Here is a 22,442-nt window from a genome sequence, read left to right on the forward strand (position 1 = left end):
GATTTATTTTTTTTATCTTTTTTAACAGAAAAGAGAAAGTAAAATGTAAGTATTTGTTGCATTACTCGTAGTAGAACGCCTAAAGAATTATAATAGAGGTTTTTTTTTTTTTTTTTTTTTTTTTTTTTTTTTTTAAATAAAAAATAAAAAGTCTAAAAAACAAGAAATCGACTATTTAAAGAGGAATAAAGTATTAAATGTTCCCTGGACTTAAAGCGCAGCCCAGAGTTTGTAGGAATAGGGGTGAGAAATGACTTTGGGCCTTGAACATCCAGGCCTCTCTTCCCCACCTCGTTTCTGTTAAACCCTAATTCTTGGTAAAACCCTGATTTCCTTTGTTTCGCCCCCCCGAAACCGTTACTACGTAGCGGAAACGAGCGAAGAGCAATGGAGCCTGATGCATTCACAAACTCCATGGACTTGAAAGTAAGGGAGTTCCTGAAGGAGGTCCGGCTCGACCACTCGCCTGCCTTCACGAAGCTCGTCGACGACACCGTTTCGGCTATCAAAGACGCCATCGATAAAATTCCCGAAGACTTGAAGGTTTCCCAAACCTTAAGGCCCATCCTCTGTTTGGTTACTGAGAAAATGGAAAACTTTGAATTCAGTTTTTTTGTCTCCCCTTTGTTTGTTGGAATTTGATAGGTACTCGTTGAACTTACTGGTAGTGATTGATTAACAATGAGCAGGTGACAGGGGATGAAGCTCCTGGGTTTGTCAGAGACATTGGTGCGGATAAAGTTGAGTTCAAGTTTAAGAAGCCAAAATCTATTGAAATTGGTGGGAGCTATGCGATACAGTGCATTGCAAAGCCTGATGTAAATGTAGATCTTTTTATTCGGTTGCCAAAGGTACTCACATGGCTAATCTCCTGTATGTATACATATATGTGTGTGTGCCTATATATATAAGTGAGTGTCTATGGTTTCGTCGATAGATATGTCGGGTTTAGCATTATGCGGTGGGTACGGTTTTTTTTAGTGCTAGTGACTGAGGTCTGGATTTAGGAGGTTGTCAATATTACTATAACATTAGAAGTTGGGATTTAGCGAAAAAAGAAATCCTGAAGAACTTGGATGATTAAGTTTGTGATTTTCTGCTATTCTTAATTGTTTTCAGTGTGAGTTTGGTAAGTTCATCCATTTTGAGGCCATTATGCTGTAGCAATGTTAGTCGAATCAGTTTTATATGATTTAACTGATCTAGCGTATGTGGAAGTGTAACTGTTTCTTAGCTTAGACATGGTCAAATGAACAGGATTCGTGTTATTATTAGGATAGATGCTGTTTCATAGTGGATAGGGTTATGTGTATATATATATATCAGCTTACGGTGGTGAAAAAGAAGAAGCTTTGTGCTATTAGGACCATGCTTTTATTAAGTTAGACATGAATACACCTGTCATAAGATGGGTTTAGCACCAATTAGGACCAAAATGAGAGAATAAGTGCTTTATGTCATGAAGATGGGTGGAATATGTGTAATTGATGGGTGATGTGGTGACTCATCTAGGGTCAAAGTAGTGTATGAGGACCGGTATTAGGTCATTCTCCTTGACTTATATATCTAGCGGTAATTTCCTTGAGAAGATATCATTCTCCTTGAATTATATATCTAGTGGTAATTTCCCTGAGAAGATAGGTTTTTATAGAGTATCAAGCAATTGATCGTATTTGAGTACATTGATTACAGGATGGTCCCTAAACTGTCTTAATGCAGTGCTAAAGTAGTTGTTGGGAGGGAAGGGATATGCTTTCAATCTTTAGTGTTGACATTAAATGATGCGTGATGAATTCTAGGTAGAGGCAGAATAGCCTGATTGCACCCACGTTCGAACAAGATTGCGACTGTTACATTCAGAAGTATGGGAATAATAGCCTAATCGCACCATGTTCTAAGAAGTGTGTGGTTGGGGGCTTTCAGTAGGCCAGGCCAACTCAACCGGCCGCATCTCGTTCCAACGGGGTTAAAACCAGTTGTCTGTGGAGTCTTGGCAGAATTGCTCGGTTGCACTCCTGTTCCTACGGGAGTACGATTGTGACAAACAAAAAGGTATAGGAATGTGCATAAATTAAGCAATCGACCAAAAATGAATGTGCGAAAATCCCAACAATCAATATCATTTGATTTACTATAGGTTTGGGGGGCAATGCACATATGGGAACTTCTCCCTGATTGATCACAATGCCTACCAAATTTCTTCATTATTTAGCATTAATCTTAGCATCAATAATTTCCATAAAGATTAGGACTTGGTCATTTTTATTTAGTCTTTCCATCTTTAGTTGATTTTATTGCCTATTAAGATTTAATCTTTTGTAATGTTTTCCTTTTTAGATGATTTACTTAATTCTTTAGGTTTTAATTTCCATCTTTAGGTGCTTTAGGTTGATGTTATAAGAAGATGTGGAGGGTTCCATGGAGGATATTTTAGCTTTGTTTTTTCATACGCTGTATCTTTGGATGGTGGTTTTTTTGTCCCCATTGTCGATTAAGCTTTGCTGATTTCCTTTTTCGTTTTTCTATTCATAGTTAGGTGTTTTTTTTGTATACTTTGAGTGTACTTTTTTTTTATAAGTAATGTATATTAGAAAAGCGCAGAGGGACGCAATCCACAGTACACAGGAAGTATACATGAGACCCATAATTTAAAGAAAAAAGAGAACACCTATCTAGAAATTCAGAATAAGAACACTCAGATATAGACTGTAGTTTCTTTCTCCACAAAAATAACGTTTGCATCACTAACTTCTTCAAGTTCATTAAACTAGTCTCACAATCTTCAAAACAGCGTGCATTCCGTTCCCTCCATACACACCACATCAAACACAATGGAGTATACTTTGAGTGTACTTAGGGGCGCCTTACGCTTTCAATAAGACTAAATTTGCTTATAAAAAAAAATGTTATAAGAAGGCCGATGGATGTGTTGCAAATGAACTTTGAGAATGAAGTATTGGAATTTTAGTGAAAATTTCCAGTTTATTTGTTTTTCTAAGCTACTTGTTAACTTGTTCCTTCGAATAGAAGACGTTGTTGCTTTATTCTTCATCTTTCTTGCTATCCACTACGTTATTAAAAGTATTAAAGCTAAGAGATAGTAAGTTACAGAATTTCTTGGGTACTAATTAACCAGATGGTAGTTACAAAATCTGCTTATTCGACTTTAGTATATATGATATAGATTGTTATATTTGTCAATATAAGCATATTACTATTTTTATTACAAAGTTTCGTTTCTTACAGGAATGTTTCCTTGAGAAAGATTATTTGAATTATCGGTACCACGCCAAAAGGTGCCTATACCTTTGTATAATCAAGAATTACTTGAAGTTTTCTTCATTAGTTCGTAAGGTTGAATGGTCTACCCTACAAAACGAGGCCCGAAAACCTGTATTGCTTATCTATCCTGGTTTGTTTTTCTGTAGTATTAACTTTTAAGTATTGTTTTTTATTCTTGCATTTACTTGATTCAGGTGATTAGAAAATGTTTCACTGCTGCACCGTTCTTGGAATTTTGGACTGAAATATTATTGGTATTGCAGCTGGGGAGCTTGCTGAAGTTCCTGCATTTTTTGTAAGGATAATCCCTACAGCAAAATCCCTGTTTACCATCAAGAAGTTGAACCTAAGGCGGAATAATGTCCGTGCTCTGAATGATGGTGGTATGTTATGTTCAGTTGTATTTTATTGTCTTGGAGATGTTTGGTGATGTCTTTACCTAAACTGCTGACTATTTCTTTTCTTTTCTTTTTTGAAAAAAAATTATTTAAGGGAGTATTCCTCAGCCTACACCAAAGTACAATAGTAGTATTTTGGAAGACATGTTTTTAGAGGATAGTGCAGAATTTATTAAGCAAAATTTTCTTGAATGGAAGGGGCTAGGAGAGGCTTCAATTTTGCTGAAGGTATAATTCCAGATTATCGTGGTCGTGGTCATTTTAACAAGTTATTTAGTAGCCTTATACTGGGATATGGAAATAAGAGTTTGTTTTACTGATGTAGGTTTGGGCTCGGCAGAGAAGTTCGATATATGTTCATGATTGCCTAAATGGATTCCTAATTTCTGTTATATTGTCATACCTTGCAAGTCGGGACAGGATTAACAATTCTATGAAGGCAATGGAGATATTTCGTGTTACATTGAGCTTCATTGGTATATTTAGTTTTTCTTTTTTCCCTTATAGTTTTTTAAACTCTAATTTATATTTGTAATGGTTGTTTTTTATGCACTGTCAAAATGCATTCAACAATTGAACCTGAAGCTATGAGATTATGGTCCATTTTAATTGTAGAATTTAACATCATGTATTTTATGCGGTGCAATGGTCTAACTGTAATTTCTATCAAGGGCAAGTGGTGCTTACTATTGGTGAGGATAGTGGTCCAATAAGTATCCTTGTTCAAGCAAACGGTCTTGGACAAGTTAAATGGTAAACTATAAGAGAAAAGAAGCTTTTTCTTTTGTCAATCCGGGCTAAAGGAATTTGAATTTGTTGCCATAGTGGACAATTTGTCAGTCAAACCTGATACATTTTGTATCATCTTTTCTGATATTTTATTTTATGAATTCTTGATAGTAGTTTTTCTTTTCTGTTTCAGTTTTTAACTAGGTTGAACTCTTGGACCAGTTAATTGCTTTTCCGGGAAAACAAAATGGGGAGAAAAAAAATAAAAAGAAAATTCCAATAACCACAGTTATTGAAGACGGTCAACTAGCCTATAAAGTGTTTATTTGTGTTGTACTTTAGGTGGTTCTCTTTTTTGCAATAAAATCGAAAAAGCAATGGGTTCGATTGATAAAACTTTTTAGAGGGTTTTTTTTTTCCTTTTGAAAAAGTGTTCTGATGTGACATAAAAGAGAGTAGTTTTGAGTGTTTTGTGAATATTTTGTGTTTGAAGTTGTTTGTTAATTCCGTTTCATTTTTACTAAAAAGGAAAAAGCATCCCCAAAAAGTGTTGTCTAACGAGGTTAATATCATTCATCGTAGTTACTGCACATGGTCAATATGGGAGGAACAATATAGAAAAGATGGTTTGAAAGTGCCAATTTGCAATACAAATTAAGTACTATAATTGTGAATGTTTAGGATTGATTTATTCATCTAAAGGAAGTTCACATTGTTGGTGTTGTTGTTAATAAAAAGTGGCTCTTTGGGGTGCAATTTAATGTCAGGTAGTACATTTTTGCCACAATAATGTATGTTAACTTGTTTGCAGCCACCCAATCAAAAAAGAAAAAAGGATTATGGGACTATGGGCTTTACTTCATGCAGGAAGGCCAGAAGGATATTCCAAAGGAGGTCCGCTGCTTACCGACTCTACATGAATTTAAATTATGATTTTCATTTTTTACTAGTTATTTTTTTCTATGCTTTACATACCTTTGTCATGCACATTATGAATAATCTCTTGTATCTGTTTTTTTTTTTTGTTCGTTTTCCAAAGATTGATCACTTAAGATAAATAAAAACCAAAGCTGCCATTATAGGAAGGCAAACTATAGTTTAGTTTAGGCCTATTAGTGTTACTATGAGCCAAATTATCTTCTGGTATATTGTTGACCTTGAAGCTTGGAAGAAAATAGGTGCGTGATGTAGGCTGTAGGCTTTTGATGTGTCTGATCATGTGAAAAAAATTAAATATTGCCTTTTCTTTTGTATTTCCACATTTTTCTATTGCTTGTATATATGTAATTATGAACCTTGGAGTTGCAGGAAAGGATGCCATACAAAGAAACGTTTCCAGTTGTTATATGTCATCCATCAGCACCCTTCAATCTAGCTTTCCGTGTGTCAGGAAATGGTTTCATGGAGGTATTGTTTACCAGGAAACTAATTTCTGATCCATGTCTATTACATTAAAGACTTGAATTTATTTTTAACATCTTCTTTTTGAATCACATTGGACTTATTTGATGAAACATCTGTATATACTTTTTTTTCACCATTTCAGCTCCAAGATGAAGCTGCACTGACACTTAAATGCATAGAGAAATGCAAAGATGGTGGATTTGAGGAGATTTTTATGACCAAGGTTGACTTTGCTGCTAAATATGACTATTGCATAAGGTAAAATTTTACAACTAATATCTGTAATGGTTGTCATTTATTTATTCATAGAGGACTTGTTCGAAGATGGAATGTAGAAATGAATTATACTTTCTAGACGTTCCTATTTGTGAGTGAATAGTTCAATTAAAATCTTGTGCTGGAAAGTTTATTTGTTCTTTTTTTTTTGTTTTTTTTTTCCTCCGATAAGTAATTCAATCTCATTAGAAAGTACAGAGGGGTGCAATCCTAGTACAAGTGATGTATATAAGAGAAACCCTGTATTAGGGAGAAAAGAAGAACATAAGTCCAAAAAATAGAAAAAGTAGAAAAATGTAGACTATTATACGCTGCTATCCATGTTTATGGGGATTTGAACATAACATTTTTTAGCTCTACCATCAAAATCTTGCGAGCTTCAAATGTCTTTACATTCTGCTCTCTCCAAATACTCCACATTAAGCAAAAAGGTGCCATCCTTCAAACTTTCAAAATGTTATGACTTCCTAACTAACCTCTAAGTAGCCAACAACTCTATTACCCTTCTAGGCATTACCCAACCAATACCAAAAATACGGAAGAGCAAGCTCCATAATTTTCTTGACACTCTTGCACATACAACACCTATCCACCACCATCACGTTCATCTTCCTTAGGTTATCAAAAGTCAATATTTTCGTTAATGCTGTCGTCTACACAAAGAACACAACTCTTGAAGGAGCCTTAACTATCCAAAGTCCAAATACTCTTCCAGGGAAATGGGGAACTAGGAGGAATGGACAACACATGATAAAATGACCTCACTTCAAACTTCCACCCTTTGGAGGGGATCTAACATATTTTATCCTCATCCCCTTGCCTTAATCTGATAGAATACAACTCAAAGAAAGGAAAGACCAAATCCACCTCCCAATCATGCACTGGTCTATTAAAAATATGCTCCATTGAAAACTGCATATTTTTTTTTGTTTTGCATCAAGTTTTACTTGTTTCTACTTGAGAGATATATAATTGCGTGACAATTATGATGTTGTTAATTTACACTAATTTTTATGCAATGGACTGACATGTAGCACCTTAATCAAGTTGAAAGTAACTGTCCCGTAAATATTGTTTTTCCAAAAAAGCAAAGTAGATTTTACCATATGAGTATGTAATTCTGCTAATGAACTCTAGCTCAAATGTCAGCTCTTCTTGTGAGAATTGGGTGGAGGGTGTGGTCTTGGGTTCAAGACTCATTGTATGTACGTGTAACCTACCAATCTAAAAAAAAGCAATACATTATTTTGTCTACATGCATTGCTTGAAGCTAGAGTGTTTTGTATCAAGGATACAAAATAAACTCATGGTCGACTTTTTTTTTTAACATGACTAGCATATTGCTCTAGATAGAATGCTTTTAGTTACAGTCAATTATCTTGGTATTGCAGTTAAAACAGAAAGCTATGAAGTCGGATGGCCATCATCCTGAGAAATCGTCGCTCATGATTTGAACTTTAAACATATTGTCAGCGTTTTGCTAGAGTGATGTCAAATAGGATCCTGCATTTTAGTCACAGCTTAAAGTTGTGCACATTTATTTTTTCTATGCAGGTTATGGCCTTAAATTGAGGAAAAAAATTTCAAATAGGAAAATCATGGTTTATTTCCCCCTCAAAGTTTAGCAAAGCCAAGGAAATGATTCTTTGGTCTTCCACTTGCTTCTTTCTTTAATGCATTTTCTATTAATTTCTGTTGCAAAGCTTGGACATAAGTTTTAAAAATTAGGCAGGCTGGTAGTTAATCGATAATGTTGGGGGCATTATAGAAAACTATGGGGATTAATATTTAATATAAGAAACAAGCAGCTGTGACATCACAGCATGTTACTCTAATTAGCACTTAAGAACATAAAACATGTGCACGTCTTTCTTCACATTCGTTGCTGACTAGTCAAAGTATAGAGTTTCCGGTGGAATCTTAACAATTTTTATGTTTTGCACAATGCATTCTTGTTACTATTTGTTGCCTTCGTTAAACTATCGTAGTGATCACTTGCTTGGAATTGTTTACGCTGCAATATGTCTTTGTTGCCCTTTTCTTTTACATTTTTGCTTTTTTAGATTGAACTTGAAGGGAAAAAGTGAGGTTCATACATCGGGATTTTGCTTGGATGATGAATGTTGGAGACTATATGAGCAGAAGGTACATAGTGTTCTGAATCAGGGGTTGAGCAATAGGGCAAAGTTGATTCGTGTTACTTGGAGAAACACATTGTCAGAAGGAAGTATAGAAAATGTATGGAATCAAGTATTAAACTTCAATATCTCATTCCATTGATCAGTTATGTTTTGGATCAACATATCCTAATGAGCTTGCAACCCCAGGGCTTGTCAATATTTGATAGAGAGCCATTGCTTGTTGGAGTTTCAGTGAGCTCTTTGGAGAAAGCTTTTAGGGTGGTTGATATTGGTCCAAATCCTGAAAATAAGGAGGAGGTATTTCAGTTTTTTTTTTGGGGGGGTGGGGGGGGTGGGTTTGATGTTGTGACATATGCACTGATTCTATTCACGATTTGCACTAGGCTCTCAAATTCCGGAAGTTTTGGGGGGACAAGGCTGAACTTAGGAGATTTAAAGATGGCACAATTGCAGAAAGCACAGGTGAGGCGTTTAATATGCTACTATTGCCTACTGTTAATGAAGCTTTGTTGCTTCTGGATGATTTTCATGCATTTTTTTAGATGTTTGGCTTAGATCAAGTGTCAAGATGATAAACCTGATGATTTTCCCAATTTCATAGTATGGGAAAGTGAGCAGTGGACGAAGCATCTCATTTTGAAAAGAATTGCTGAATATGTACTTCTGCGGCATCTTTCTTTATCAAAGGAGAATATTGTGCATATTGTGGATCAACTTGATTTCTCTCTGCTTCATGGTGTTGGTGGTATGATATTGGGCACCAAGTACTTTTGGTCTTTGTGAATTATTTTTCTTCTTTTCTCTTACAACTATTCAATCCCTTGCAAAGACTTTTTTTCTTTTCTTTTTTTTCAGATCCTATATCATTTTCTGGAAGTTTGCTTGGAGCACTTGAAGTTCTATCAAAGCGCCTGCGTCTTATAGAAGACATTCCTTTGAAGGTATCTAGTGTGCAGCCTATAGACCCAGGTACCTTTTCACAGCTGGAATAGCAATGATTCTTCATGTTTTATTATCTTTATTTTAAAGATTTGTTTGTTGTTTAAAAAAGCTCATAAAAAATTCTATCAAGAATAATGGTTCCCATTATTTTTATAGGTACTTTATTTCGTAATTAATGTAACATCTTGATTTGGCTTATCTTTTATAGCCAGTTGCCCTCCCTCTGACAAGCAATACTATGTGCTTATCATAAATTACAGCTTTCAGGTTTTCCTCTGTCTTCCCTCCTGAACCTCATCAGCTAGCTACTACTGACAAGGATGATGTTCGAAGGCTACATAAGCTCATACCATCCTGCACTCAGCCTCTGGAAGTTATGATTCAGGCATGATTTCTTATTGATCAGTCATGCTTTTTTATTTATTGTTATTGTTTAATTTCTGAAAGTTATTATTTGCTCTTATGTAGTTGGAAGGCTCTGGGAATTGGCCGATGGATGACTTGGCAATTGAGAAAACTAAAACTGCTTTCCTCCTTAAAATTGGAGAGAGGTGGGTCAGGCATGGTTTTTTTTTTTTTTTTTTTTTTTTTGTGATAAAGTATTTTTTTAGCCCCAAGAGGAGATTCGAACTAGTGCCCTCAGCATTATGAGGCGTGATCTCCAGCCGATTGATCTATCCCTTGGGGTCATATCAGGCATGGTTTCTTTTTCGCAACAATTGCTATATTCTTTTAAAAAATTTATCTAATGATATTGCTATGGCAGTCTCCAGAATACTTGGGGGATGAAATGTACTGCTACTGAGGATGATGTGGATGTTTTTATGTCTGGATATGTATTTCGTCTTAAAATTTTGCATGAGAGAGGCCTGAATTTGGTGAGAAGGGAAGGTAAGAACTCTGAGTCTGACATACATATATACAGGTGTGCTTGGGAGACTATTGGATGTTGGCTAATGAAACCAATGAATTTGCAGTTGGAAGTGACCAAGTTAAGCGGGTCACTTCTGCAGACAAGAAACTTTTTGTTCGCGGTCAGCATTCTAGCATGATTAATGGATTACAGGGTTGTTATCCGATATATGTGCCAGTTGTCAGGTGAGCAATTATTTTGCATGCTGTATTAACTTTCTAGTTTAATCCCTAACTGCACATAACTTGTTTGGTTCTTTTATAGGCTTGCAAAACGATGGGTTGCTTCGCATCTATTTTCAACTTGCTTGGTAGGAGAGGCAGTTGAGCTATTGGTTGCTTACCTCTTTTTAAAGCCTTTACCATTTAATGCTCCTTGCTCACGCATAACTGGATTTCTAAGGTTGGGTATTTGTTCCTGCTTATAAGGCAGGTTAAATGTTAGGAATTGTTTAAATGCTTTCATGCTTGGGATTGTGGAGATTAACTTAAAAAATTACGATGAAATGGATTTACAGGGAACCCTTCTCCCATTACTTTCTAATATATAACTCAATGTTGTGGATTGGATTAGAAACAAGTAAAACAAATGCCATTGAATTCAATGTTGTTTAATATGAATTCTGGTGGCTCCATATGTGGTTGTTTAATAAATGGGTCTGATTATTGTATCTAAGAACTATTACGCAGTCTTCTTGGGCCTCACGTTGTTCGGTCATATGTGTGCCAACTTCATTAACAGGTTCCTGCGATTACTATCAGAGTATGACTGGACCTTTTCTGCTTTGGTTGTTGACATAAACAATGATTTGGGCCCAAATGATGAGAAAGAGATAAGTGTAAGTTCTGCAGCTGAGTGAATTAATACCAAAAAATTGTATGATTATTTTGGTACATTTCTACTTAAAATCTTTGACCATATTTTTCACTTGACAGCCATTAAGTATATCATTTTTTTAGGATAACTTCATGTTGAGTAGGAAAGCTTACGAAGAAGACAAACAAAATGTAAGTGCGGCGATGTTCCTTGGTACAGTTTATGACAAGGCGTCTGAGGCATGGACCAGATTTTCACCAAACGTTTCGGTTAGTAGTTCCTTTGGATAGAATTTAGTTGCATAAATGTTTGGAAGATGAAGCTTATTCTCATAGATTTGCTTGCTAACTGATTGGGTCTGTTTTCCCTACACTCTTCTGCTTATTGATAATATTGTTTAACTTTCTGGTGGTTGTTCCTCTTCCATTAAGATACGTTTTTTTTTTTTTTTTTTTTTTTTTTTTCTTTTTTTTCTTTTCTATTCTGAAAGAATCTGGGTGGTTTTTGCAAATCTTAATCTAACCATAGAGTACATTCTTTTGCATCATCTAGTAGATTATGTATACGTAAATGATAGACAAAAGTGGAACTGCTGCATTATAGAGAACATTGCATTGAACTTGCACAGTGGTGACACTTTGTGACTAGGGGCACTTCAAAACCTATATTCCTGCATCCAGTTCTTGTTTTTTAATGTGCTAAGTAGAGTTAGATATATTATGTCTGGTGTTCCTGTCCTATTCCCTATTGACATATGGAAATTGTTTACTCAAAAGGAACTTAAAAGGTTGGTGGCTTATGCTCGAAGCAGCGCAAACTTGTTGACCAAACTCATATTGCAGGACCAGATTGATTTTTATAAGTGGGAGGTGAGTCTGAAATATTTCTCACGTTTCATTGGCTTAGGGCTCTTGGATTACGTTTTTGTGTATATGAGTTGTTACAGCAGAATTTTTTACTTTTGCAGTGCCTTTTCCGAACTCCTTTGAACAACTATGATGCCGTAATTCTTCTCCACATGGACAAATTACCTTACCCCCAACGTCTTCTCTTTCCTTCTGAACTAAACCTAGGTACATTTCTGCCGCCTTTTTCACTAGCAGTGCTGAATTTTTCGGATAGTAATTTCCATAACGTATACATCCTGGGCAGGGAAGCTTGTGGCTCGTGGGAATGCTAGCAAGTTTTTCCATCCCTTCATGTTGCCTGGAGACTTGAAGGGGAGCTCACAGGAAGTGAAAAATAAGCTTTTGGTGAACTTTGATCCATTGAGGTGCTTTGTTGTGGATTTAGAGGCAAGTATCTTCAATGCTATGACGATAATCTTTGAAGAATGGATCTTCTTTTTATTTACATTTTCTTTGGACATATGCAGAAAGAGTTCTCCGACATGTTCAAGGTATGGTATGATTCTCTGGGAGGTGATGCTATTGGCATAACGTGGGAGAAATTTTCTTCCAAGGTATACTTGAATACGTCTCCTGAATTCTAGTAAGAACATAATATGATGTTTATAGTTTACATCCTTATCAACTTTAATCTCCTGACCCCTGAATTGATTTTCTACTTCCAGAAACGGAGCCGAGAGGAAGCAGGTGAGGAAGCGGGTGAGGAAGGAAAAGATCCAGTTGATGTATTAAAAGCTGTTGGTGAAGTTGGTAAAGGATTTGTGAGGAGTATTTATTTCCTGAAGTCCCCACGGCTGAATTAACCCTCTACTCAAGGCCTAATAGTTCAGAAATCACAAAAATATGTTGTTGTAAACTAGCTTTCTTTTTTTAAAAATTTATCGGTAAATCGTGGCGCCCCATTTTCCTAATGCTACCACAGTTTTGAGCAGTATAGAGATTTTTTTCTTTTCTGTTTTGGGTTGGGGAGTGAGGTGAATATTGCAATGAAACCCCCATTTAGTGAGCTTGGGAAGAATGTTGAAGAGGTAAATTTCTGTGTTAGGTATACTGGTGACTGCAACGCGCAAGAGTTGAAAAAGTAACCCTTTGTAATATTGGTGGATATTGCTTTTGTAAAATAAATTAATGGTTTGGAATGTGACTAGGTTGTTCATTTGCAATACTACGTCGAAGATATAATGTGCTAAATGATGGAAAAATGTTTACTGCAACTCCCTACGAAATTCATATTTTAATGACTAACATGATAAGTATTACGCAGAATGTTATGGTAAGAGCTATGTCTACATTTTAGTGATTGATGTGTTAAGTGTTACGTGAACTATTATATCAGCTTGTAAAAATTATAGTACTCCTAACAATACTATATGTTCTAAAGCATCGTTGTAAATCTCTCTTTTTACAGCATAACTTGCTTGTCTATCAAAGTTACAAACAAAATCTCTATTCATGTTGATTTTAGAATTGTAATGGAACCTGAAATAGTAATAAAGATACAGTGCAATAGTAATGAACAAAGCAAAGTATCTGAACATTATATAGTACCAAAAATCACCCCTCCAATATAAGTTCCACCGACAACCATGTCGACCAAAGCAATAATGACTTATTGAGGCTGCGTGTTTTTTCTTTCTTTTTTTTCCTTTTGATGAACAATGAGGCTGCTTCTTCTTTTTTCGGATTACGATTTTCGATAGATTTTTAAATTACAGGATTTAGATCGTTTTTAGGCATCAAAATGTTTGAAAAATGTCAATTTTTTTTTAAATTTTTTTTTAAAAAAGGCATGTTAGATGAGAGAATGCATGCATGTACGGGGGTTTGCAGGTTTGGTTCTATTTTAAGTGGGTATACTTGGAATTTCGTTGTTTCATGAGGACCATTTTGGTAACTAACGCATATCATCCCTGCTGCGCAAAATTGCCGGTACTTTAAATTATGCGTCTTCAAATAAACCGGCCCATCTCCAATCGCAGTCCCCCAAACGGGTCTAAATTTGCGTTTTTTTTTATTTTATTAAAATCGCTCGTTTGGCCTGCGAAATCTAATTGATCTCTCTGCTTTGCTTGATTTGGAGTCTTGTAAGTGAGGCGGAGAACATGGGGCTACTCAGTATCATTCGGAAAATTAAGAGGAAAGAGAAGGAAATGCGTATACTCATGGTGTATGTAAACATCCAATCTCTGTGTGTGTGTGTGTGTGTGTGTGTGTGTGAAATATATGCATATATACTTATATACAAGAATGTTGAATAATGTGCAGTGGACTTGATAATTCTGGGAAGACTACGATTGTGTTGAAGATCAACGGGGAGGACACCAGCGTAATCAGTCCCACACTGGGCTTCAACATCAAGACCATCACCTACCAAAAGTCAGCTTTCTAAACTTAGATGTATGTGTCTGTCTGTCGGTGTATATGTGTTGTACTTGATATTATTGCAAAATAGGATGATTTATTGAATTGGGCAAGGGCAATTTATCGTGCAAGTAACTGGTTTCTCTGTATAATTACTATAATGCTTGCTCTGCTCCCTTTCATTGCTTAGAGATCTCAGCAAATTACATGGAAATGAAATTAATTTCAAGATTCGTTTTGTGTCGTTTTGTTGTTTATATTTTGATTGGGTATGCCCAAATCTTCCGGCAAACATATGATCATCTTAAATTTTTTATGTGATTGTTAAATTTTTCCATGAAATCTGAAGAATTGTTAGTATTTTTGTTTTTATTTTTATTGTTTTCTTTACTCTAATTCATCAAGTTGCTGGATTTATTAATTGAAAGCTTTTCTTGACCTTTATTGTGTACTGCTTCATTCTCTAAGTTGATCAAAACTTGCTTCAACAAGATTTTGGAAATTTTTATCTTTATTTATTTGTTTATTTTTTTAATATTGTGATACGGAATATTGAAATTCCAGTTACCATGACATTGTCAGGTATACTCTTAACATATGGGATGTTGGGGGCCAAAAAACTATAAGATCTTACTGGAGAAACTACTTTGAGCAAACTGATGGTTTGGTATGGGTGGTTGATAGTTCAGATCTTAGACGGTTAGATGACTGCAGAATGGAACTGGATAATCTTTTGAAGGAAGAGGTATTTATCCCATATCATTTGTTCTGTCTACTTCTGTAAAAGTGAGTCATTTGGAGCTTTGGTTTACCACCTTCCTTGCTTTTGTTCATTTGACTTGCTTCTCAGTTGATGGTTTTTTCATTCATTTAATAATAGATTGAATGGAGAAACTCTGTCACTCTTTCTCCCTTTCTCTCTTGCTTGCTTGGTTACCCTGTGTGTGTCGGGGGGTGCTAATGTGTGATCATGAGCCATTGTGGAATTATATTTGGTTATGTTTTAGAGATGCCTTGTAATTTGATGAAGTGAACTAGCAGAATGAGCCGCTAAATTTGTTTGTGAAATTCGAAAGTTTGTTTTAACTATTTTTGTTGGGTTTATTGACCATGAACCTACTCTATATATTAAAATACATAGCTTAAAAGTGTCTCTACTGGTGGGAATGCTTAAATTCTCCTGTAATTTCTTTTTTTACTGCATTAGTCTGCATATACTGAAACTTTGTGGTAGACTTAAACCAATGATTTCTAATTGTTTTGTGGTTTTGGAATGCTGAAATGAAAATTTGCAAGTTAAAACCTTCTCGGGAAAGGTTTTGCAAGAAAAGGATGTAGGTTTCTCTTGGGCTTCTGGCCTTTTTAATTTTCCTTTTTTGAGTTTTAGAAAAATGCTAACTTGTATTCATTTGACAGAGGCTGTCAGGAGCATCTTTGCTGATACTAGCAAATAAGCAGGACATTAAAGGTGCCCTTGCCCCTGAGGAAATTGCTAAAGTAAGGCTGCTGGCTGAAAAACAAGTGCTTCTTGTTCATGTTGTTTAATATGTCCTTTGTTAGAATGCAAATCAAATATTGTAGACTTGACACTTGATTTTTCCTTGACCCAAAGTACATTTGATTTTGCTAAAGTAAGGCCGGTTTTGTTTGTGTGTTTGTTTTTCTAAAGCTGTAGATTTTCTCCTATGTAGGCACAAGTTTCTGTTGAGATGCTACATGGTGGTGAAACTTGTTTTGTATTACGAGTTCTTCTTCTTTGATTGTCCAAAAATTCCTGTGGCAAATGGTGCCTGAACTCAGATTCTTTACTCTTCTCTTCTTACCATGAACCCAAGTTTGGAGTCTGTGCATGAGGGACATGTATGAACACATTTACGCTGGATATCTTTATGTTGATCATGAATTCAGTTTTGCATCTCCTTTCAAATTATAGATGTCTGCATGTGGTGCATTATAACATGTATCAAAGTTTTTTTTTTTTTTTTTTTTTTTTTTTTTTTTTTTTTTTTTATTGTTCTTTTCAATAGAAGCATGATTGAAGTAATAGGTATTTAAAAAAATACACTTGATTACTGAATATATATTTATATATTAACTTCTGAGATTCTGAAATGGTTATTATCGTACTTGTACAGGTACTGAACTTGGATGCCATGGATAAAACCCGGCACTGGAAAATTGTGGGCTGCAGTGCAATCACTGGTGAGGGGCTGCTTGAGGGATTTGATTGGTTGGTCCAGGACATAGCCTCTCGAATCTATTTGCTTGACTAATGCCTGATTGAGTAATTTTTCACTGTAAGACTATTACTATGGCACTTATGGCAGCTGTAATGGAATTGTTCTTCGCAAATTTTCTGTTCAATGAGAGTATCTGTGTTGTGTTTGCGATAGGTAGGGCAGGCGGCAGCCTGCTAATCCAAATCAAAATGGGTTTCAAAACATTTTTTTCAAACTAATGGATTCCTTATATAAAGTAAATATCATCATTGTTTATATTTTCATAATTTGCATAATTTAGTTAATTATTGTTAACATTTTTTATTAAGTTAACTAGATAAATTATTTTTTATTTATGAACTTACAAAAATTAACATCACCAATCTTATATTTATAATAAATCATATAATTTTTTATTTTTTTATTTTTTATCATGAGATCTTCTATTTATGTTATATCTTATAACTTTGTCTAGAACCTTAAATAATCCTATCTTGAGTATAATCACTCCACACATATATACACACATATCTATATCAAGCCTTAGGGTGCGTTTGGGATTGTGATTTCGTATACAATAAGTGCGATTTTAAATCAAATCGCAGAACATAGATCGTTTGGGAACTGCGTTTTTAAAAATTGCGATTTGAAAACGCAAAAAATCTGCTTTTTCAAATCGTAGATAAGATGATGCTTTTTTGAAAACGCAGAATTTTAAAGGTAAATTCACGATTTTAAAGGCTAAACTGCGATTTTGCCAAACGCTTAACTGCGTTTTTAAAAATCATTTTTTTCAAATCGCACATTTTAAAATCGTTATTTTAAATCGCACTTTTTAAAATCGTAAACCCAAACGGACCCTTACAATCACAAATATTCAAGCTATATCTTGTTGTAAAATAATTTTGATGGTGCAAAATTTATTGGTTATACTTAGGGGTGGGCATGGGGCGGGTTTCCGCATTTTTTGGCCCCGCCCCGCACCTTTGCGGGTTGGAAATTTCCGACCCGCAAACCACACTTATTAAAGAGTAACCGTGCGGGGCGGTTCACTGCGGAGAGGGTTCGCGCGGGGCGGGGATTGCGGGGCGGGGCGGGTATTTTGAGTGGCATTTACGTAATTTTGATTTTATTTTGTAAAAAATAAAAAATTCAAAAAAAATACTGGTTTTTTAAATAAAAAATTAAATTCATATTTCCATTCAAGAACATTTTTCATGGATTAGCCTTTTAAACTAAAAGTCCTATTAATTATAAGATAAAATTCTAAGAAACATGATTTATATTTTCTTCCATCAACAAAGCATAATGAATAAATGACAAGAATAAAAAGCTATAATATTTCACTATTTTATGTCATCAATTTTCTTGTCTTTTCCAAAAGTAATGAAAAGATTATTTCAAATAACAATACAATAAAAATGTATACACTTTAACATCCCATGAAATTGAACCATAAAAATTGTATTTCTCACACAATGAAATGAGTCCACTAGTTAGTAAACAACTAAACATGCAAAAATATAACAGTCCATTGGTTAGTAAACATGCAAAAATATAATAGTGAACCAAAACAATTTAAAACAAAAGGAAAAAATGAAGAAGATGAAGAGAAAGAGAGAGATTCCCTCTTCTAGCCTTCTAGTTTTCTTTCTTTCCCCTTTTTTTTTTTTTTTTCCTCCTCCTTTGTGCGGGGTGGGGCGGGGACCCGCGTTTTTTAAAAGTCTAAACGCGCAACCCGCCCCGCATAAATTTCTCAAATTAGGATCCTAACCCGCAAAAAATCTCGAAAATCCGGTCTTCTGCGGGGCGGGGTGGGGCGGGTGCTGCGGGTTTTGCACACCCCTAGTTATACTAAATAATATTGATCCCAAAAAAAATAAATAATAAGATAATTAAAATGCAAGAAATAGAAATTAGAGTGAGGAAAGATATCACAATGCTATAGAATCACGAAAATTTAGATTTCATGTCAGTTTGTAAGCTTTCTTTTGTAAGAACTTGTAAGTACCTGTAGCATTTTTCTCGGTTTATTTTACAACCCTAAGAGCAGTAATAATAAGGTCTTGGATTAAAGCAAAAACTTATTCAAAGAAAATTGGGTCAATTATTACAAAGCTCTTAAAACTAGTTTAAAAAGCACCAGGCCGCAAGAATTATGTGGCTGGAACTCAAACTCATCTTTGAAAAATGAGGCATAACATGCCCAACAAAGCATTGATTTAAAACATTCTCCAACAGTTCCGCTATCCTCTTTGTAATCATTTTGATTTCTTTCCTTGCTTCTTCTTGATAACTTCGTCAACGTACATTATACCCTTGCCTTTGTACACTTCAGGCGGCTTACAGCTACGAACAGTAGCAGCAAACTGGTGCACTCTGTGCTTGTCTAGTCCGGTGCAACAGATAACGTTGTTTTTGAAGCAAAAAACACGTACAGCTGGAGGAACGGTCAGCTCAACCTCATGACTGTATCCCAATTTTAGAAACAAGAGGCGTCCTGCAGCTTCAGCTCTTGCTTTGTACCCAACCCCCACAATCTTAAGAAAGCGAAAGAACTTGGCTTCCATTGAGAGTAAAAGTGGTAAATGCCCACCTGAATTCTTCTGAGATAAACAAACAGCAATGAACAAAATTTATACACAAAAACAAAAACCAAAGGAACCACAAATTATCTTTCTTATTTACATTTGGCATTTGAAAGATCTTAATTGTTAAGAAAATTGAAAGTTGGAATCTTAGGGGAACAAATACTCTTCTTTGTAACTAAAGGCGAGTAATAACTAAAACAGAGCTCCAATATCTATGTTTGTTAAACAATTTATTTTGTCTTTCGTTTTCTATTCTCAAAACAAAACACTAACAAACATCTTAAAACACAAAATACTCAAAATGTTTTCATCTTTATGTCTCATCAGAACACATTTTCAACCCCCACAAAAAAAAAAACCAAAAAAAATCCTCTAAAACACATTATCAAGTCATCTGACTGATAAGAAAAAGGCTTAAGACCTTAAGTTATGCTTGATTTCTGAAAACAAAGAAAGGGAAAAAGATAAATGGGTTTTGGTAATGCCACGATGTCTTCCACTCCACCAACAGAAAATCAAATTATTACCTCAAGAATTTAACGGGAGAAAGGCTTAAGCTCTTAAGTTATGCTTGATTTCTGAAAACGAAGAAGGGGGGAAGATAAAATGGTGTTTTGGTAATACCACTATGTCTTCCACTCACCAACGGAAAATCAAATTTTTACTTCAAGAAATTAGTGAGTGTCCTGGGTTCCTAAACCCATACCCAAAAATCCAACATGATTCATGCTCAAACAAGTGAACAAGTCATAGCAACCAGGTTCAAAATTAACAGTGCAAACTCCAAAATTCTTAAAAAGAAAGCAAGTACATCCCAACATAAACATCAACAAAAACCCCACTACAAATAAAGATTTAAACAAATGGGATTCATATGAAAAAACCCGATTAATTCATTACGAAAAACAAAATGATTTTGAAATAGATTTATTACTAAATCAAAAAGAAAATATTAAAAAAAAAATATAGATATGATCTTTTTTTCGTATAAATCGATTAATTATGAGGATAAGAAAGACTCATATATTTATAGAGTGCCAACTTGAAGCCATTTCCAAAGCCAGAGAGCCATACACATCCCCCAAAAAAATGGTATAAACCACTTCCCACACTCCCAAGAGTTGAGCAAATGAACTCCCAAAATCACACCCTGAGAACCGAAATGAAACCCCCCATAAACCCCGGATTTTGGAATTCGGCCAAGACTTTCAAATGGGCATCATCAACTACCATTCTATTATGATTTCAAAAAAAAAAAAAACTTCCATTCTATTATATTATTCTGTACTCGCTATGTATAAACATAAATCAAGCTTTTAAATTGAGAAGGTTTAGAAATTACCTTGGTTTTGATCGATGGGTGCCGAGCCTAGAGGGCGCTAGCTCGTAGCTCCTGTGATATGGCAGGGATTTTGTCACCGGAGGGTATTTCCGGAGGCCGGTGGTGGGGGCTGGTGACGAAGGGTAACTTGTGGGTGTCTATGGGAAGCCGTCGACGGGAGAGACAAATGAGTAGAAAAGAAAATAGAAGAGCAGAACGGACTGTGGAGTGTGGGTGCTAGTGGGCCTTTTTTTTTTTTTGGCAAAGAAAACGACCTCGTTCTTTTAAGGCCGGATCAGCTCATGGGTTGACCAAAACCCAATTTATGCTCTTACTAATGTAATGTGTTTTTCTAGGTTTTGTATTCTGATTGAATGGAAATAATTCTCAGCATAGGGCCCAAAAGCCGACAACAGACCAGCCCATTTTCAAGCTGGACGTTCAAATCCCCCTTCTCCAATTTTTGAACAAAGGGCATTGGGGAATACTGTTTGGCTTGGCTGCCCTGTTGGGCTTAGCTACCCGAATACCGGCCCACTTAACATTGGGCCCAAGCTTAAAGCCCATTTAATATAAAAGGCCCATTAAAATAGCCCATTGCATGGCAATTGCCATAATCAAAGGGATCTAGGATTATCACGTGGTAAGCATCTATGCGTCATATTTAAGATCTCTTCATTATAAAAAGGTCATCGTCTCCAAACAACAATGGCTCAAATATTTATACGCATTTCCCTATCTATATTCAATTTTTATCTCTCAAATAGAAGATCAAGTTAATCATCAGAGTGTTCTCGGTCGCCCGAAGGATGGATAGACTTCAGTCACTCATTTCTCTGTGTCCGGCCGTCCAGATATTTAAGCATCTATGTGTCATATTTAAGATCTCTTCATTATAAAACGGTCATTGTCTCCAAACAACAATGACTTAGATATTTATACGCATCTTCCTCTCTCTATTCAATTTTTCTCTCTCAAATAGAAGACTAAGTTAATCATCAGAGTGTTCTCAGTCGCCTGAGGGACCGACAGACTCCGATGACTCATTTCTTTGTGTCCGGCCGTCCAAAAACTATTTTAACAAAATGTAAATTGTAATGAAATGCAATGGAAAATTGAATGGAAGCTGTAGAGATTTGTATTGATGAAAATTTGGATGAGAACAGAGTAGCTGTTTCGAGGAGAGCTTAACCTCCAAGAAAATGACAACTTAATTCTTAAGGTTCCGAACGCCTACCCAATTCTACACGGAAAATGTTAGATTTACAACACCAATACAACAGCTGTACAACAATCCCTCACATGAGGATGGGTCCCATATACTAGAGCCCACCCTCATATGAGGGGTTGTTGTACAGTTGTTGTATTGGTGTTGTAGAAGAATCAAATCTCATTCTACACATGTGCTTTTATATCAACCAAATAACTAACTCTCCAACAATTACAGGAAGGCTCAAAACAATACTTAGAAAGAAGTCAATGAATTCCACGTGTTTTGGCCTCTTAAGGATTGTATAGGGATTGGGTCAAACAGATAACACACTATTTTTTAATTTCTTTCAATATTTTATTTTTAAAAAAAGTTTATCTGAACGCTTAAGACATTTTAAGATAATAGTCTCTTTCGGCACTTTTTAATTTCTTTCAATATTTTATTTTTAAAAAAAGTTTATCTGAACGCTTAAGACATTTTAAGATAATAGTCTCTTTCGGCCTATTATATGTGTTGCTTATTCAAATTTGGCGGATGCTGAATTCTTGTGACTCTATTAATATTTATGACAAATCACAATATTTTCTTTCCCTTTGTTTTCTTTTTTCTTTGGGGACCCTATAACTGTATTGATTGTAGTTTTTTTTTTTTTTAGATGTATTAATATTTGTAGTTGATAAAAGGATTACATCTAATATATATATATATATATATATATATATATATATATATATATATATATATATATATATAGTTTATGAAAAGCTATGTGTCCGTTGACCAAAACCCAATTTACGCGTCTAGTTCCAAAAGGAATGGAATTTCGTTTCCCGTATGCTGTTTAGCTTGTGTTTTCAAAACATGTTTGCTTCGTTCTCACAAGCAGGACTGCAGGAGACAAATTCATGACCATATTTCCAGGCCAAAT

At 35.2% G+C, this 22,442-nt stretch overlaps 3 protein-coding genes across 4 annotated transcripts; 2 read left to right on the forward strand and 1 right to left on the reverse strand.

Annotated features, from left to right (window-relative positions):
• The first annotated feature begins 255 nt into the window (after positions 1 to 255).
• On the forward strand, positions 256 to 12,972 carry LOC133864373 (uncharacterized). The gene is made up of 26 exons (XM_062300679.1): positions 256 to 543; positions 690 to 851; positions 3,247 to 3,412; positions 3,546 to 3,665; positions 3,775 to 3,908; positions 4,006 to 4,156; positions 5,221 to 5,303; positions 5,718 to 5,816; positions 5,956 to 6,071; positions 8,153 to 8,327; positions 8,417 to 8,527; positions 8,614 to 8,692; positions 8,832 to 8,975; positions 9,086 to 9,199; positions 9,433 to 9,557; positions 9,641 to 9,723; positions 9,939 to 10,063; positions 10,150 to 10,270; positions 10,350 to 10,487; positions 10,827 to 10,923; positions 11,045 to 11,170; positions 11,678 to 11,770; positions 11,869 to 11,974; positions 12,054 to 12,200; positions 12,281 to 12,363; positions 12,475 to 12,972. Exons 1-26 carry the CDS (start codon positions 388 to 390, stop codon positions 12,610 to 12,612), a joined length of 3,192 nt encoding a protein of 1,063 aa, XP_062156663.1. The 5' UTR covers positions 256 to 387; the 3' UTR covers positions 12,613 to 12,972.
• A 764-nt stretch (positions 12,973 to 13,736) lies between these two features.
• On the forward strand, positions 13,737 to 16,539 carry LOC133864221 (ADP-ribosylation factor-like protein 2). The gene is made up of 5 exons (XM_062300498.1): positions 13,737 to 13,976; positions 14,075 to 14,185; positions 14,753 to 14,915; positions 15,587 to 15,667; positions 16,306 to 16,539. The coding sequence occupies exons 1-5, from the start codon at positions 13,912 to 13,914 to the stop codon at positions 16,441 to 16,443; spliced, it is 558 nt and encodes a 185-aa protein (XP_062156482.1). The 5' UTR covers positions 13,737 to 13,911; the 3' UTR covers positions 16,444 to 16,539.
• A 1,900-nt stretch (positions 16,540 to 18,439) lies between these two features.
• Positions 18,440 to 20,543, reverse strand: LOC133864074 (large ribosomal subunit protein uL6m). 2 transcript variants are annotated; one of them, XM_062300274.1, is made up of 2 exons: positions 20,323 to 20,543; positions 18,440 to 18,992 (listed from the first exon to the last, which is right to left on the reverse strand). In XM_062300274.1, the coding sequence occupies exon 2, from the start codon at positions 18,957 to 18,959 to the stop codon at positions 18,651 to 18,653; it is 309 nt and encodes a 102-aa protein (XP_062156258.1). In that variant the 5' UTR covers positions 18,960 to 18,992; positions 20,323 to 20,543; the 3' UTR covers positions 18,440 to 18,650. The 2 variants fall into 2 exon arrangements, with proteins under 2 accessions (XP_062156258.1, XP_062156257.1); XM_062300273.1 differs by having other exon boundaries at positions 18,440 to 18,995; positions 20,323 to 20,538.
• Between the last annotated feature and the right edge of the window lie 1,899 nt (positions 20,544 to 22,442).

Source organism: Alnus glutinosa, chromosome 3 (assembly GCF_958979055.1).
Source record: "Alnus glutinosa chromosome 3, dhAlnGlut1.1, whole genome shotgun sequence".
NCBI classification, from domain to species: Eukaryota; Viridiplantae; Streptophyta; class Magnoliopsida; order Fagales; family Betulaceae; genus Alnus; species Alnus glutinosa.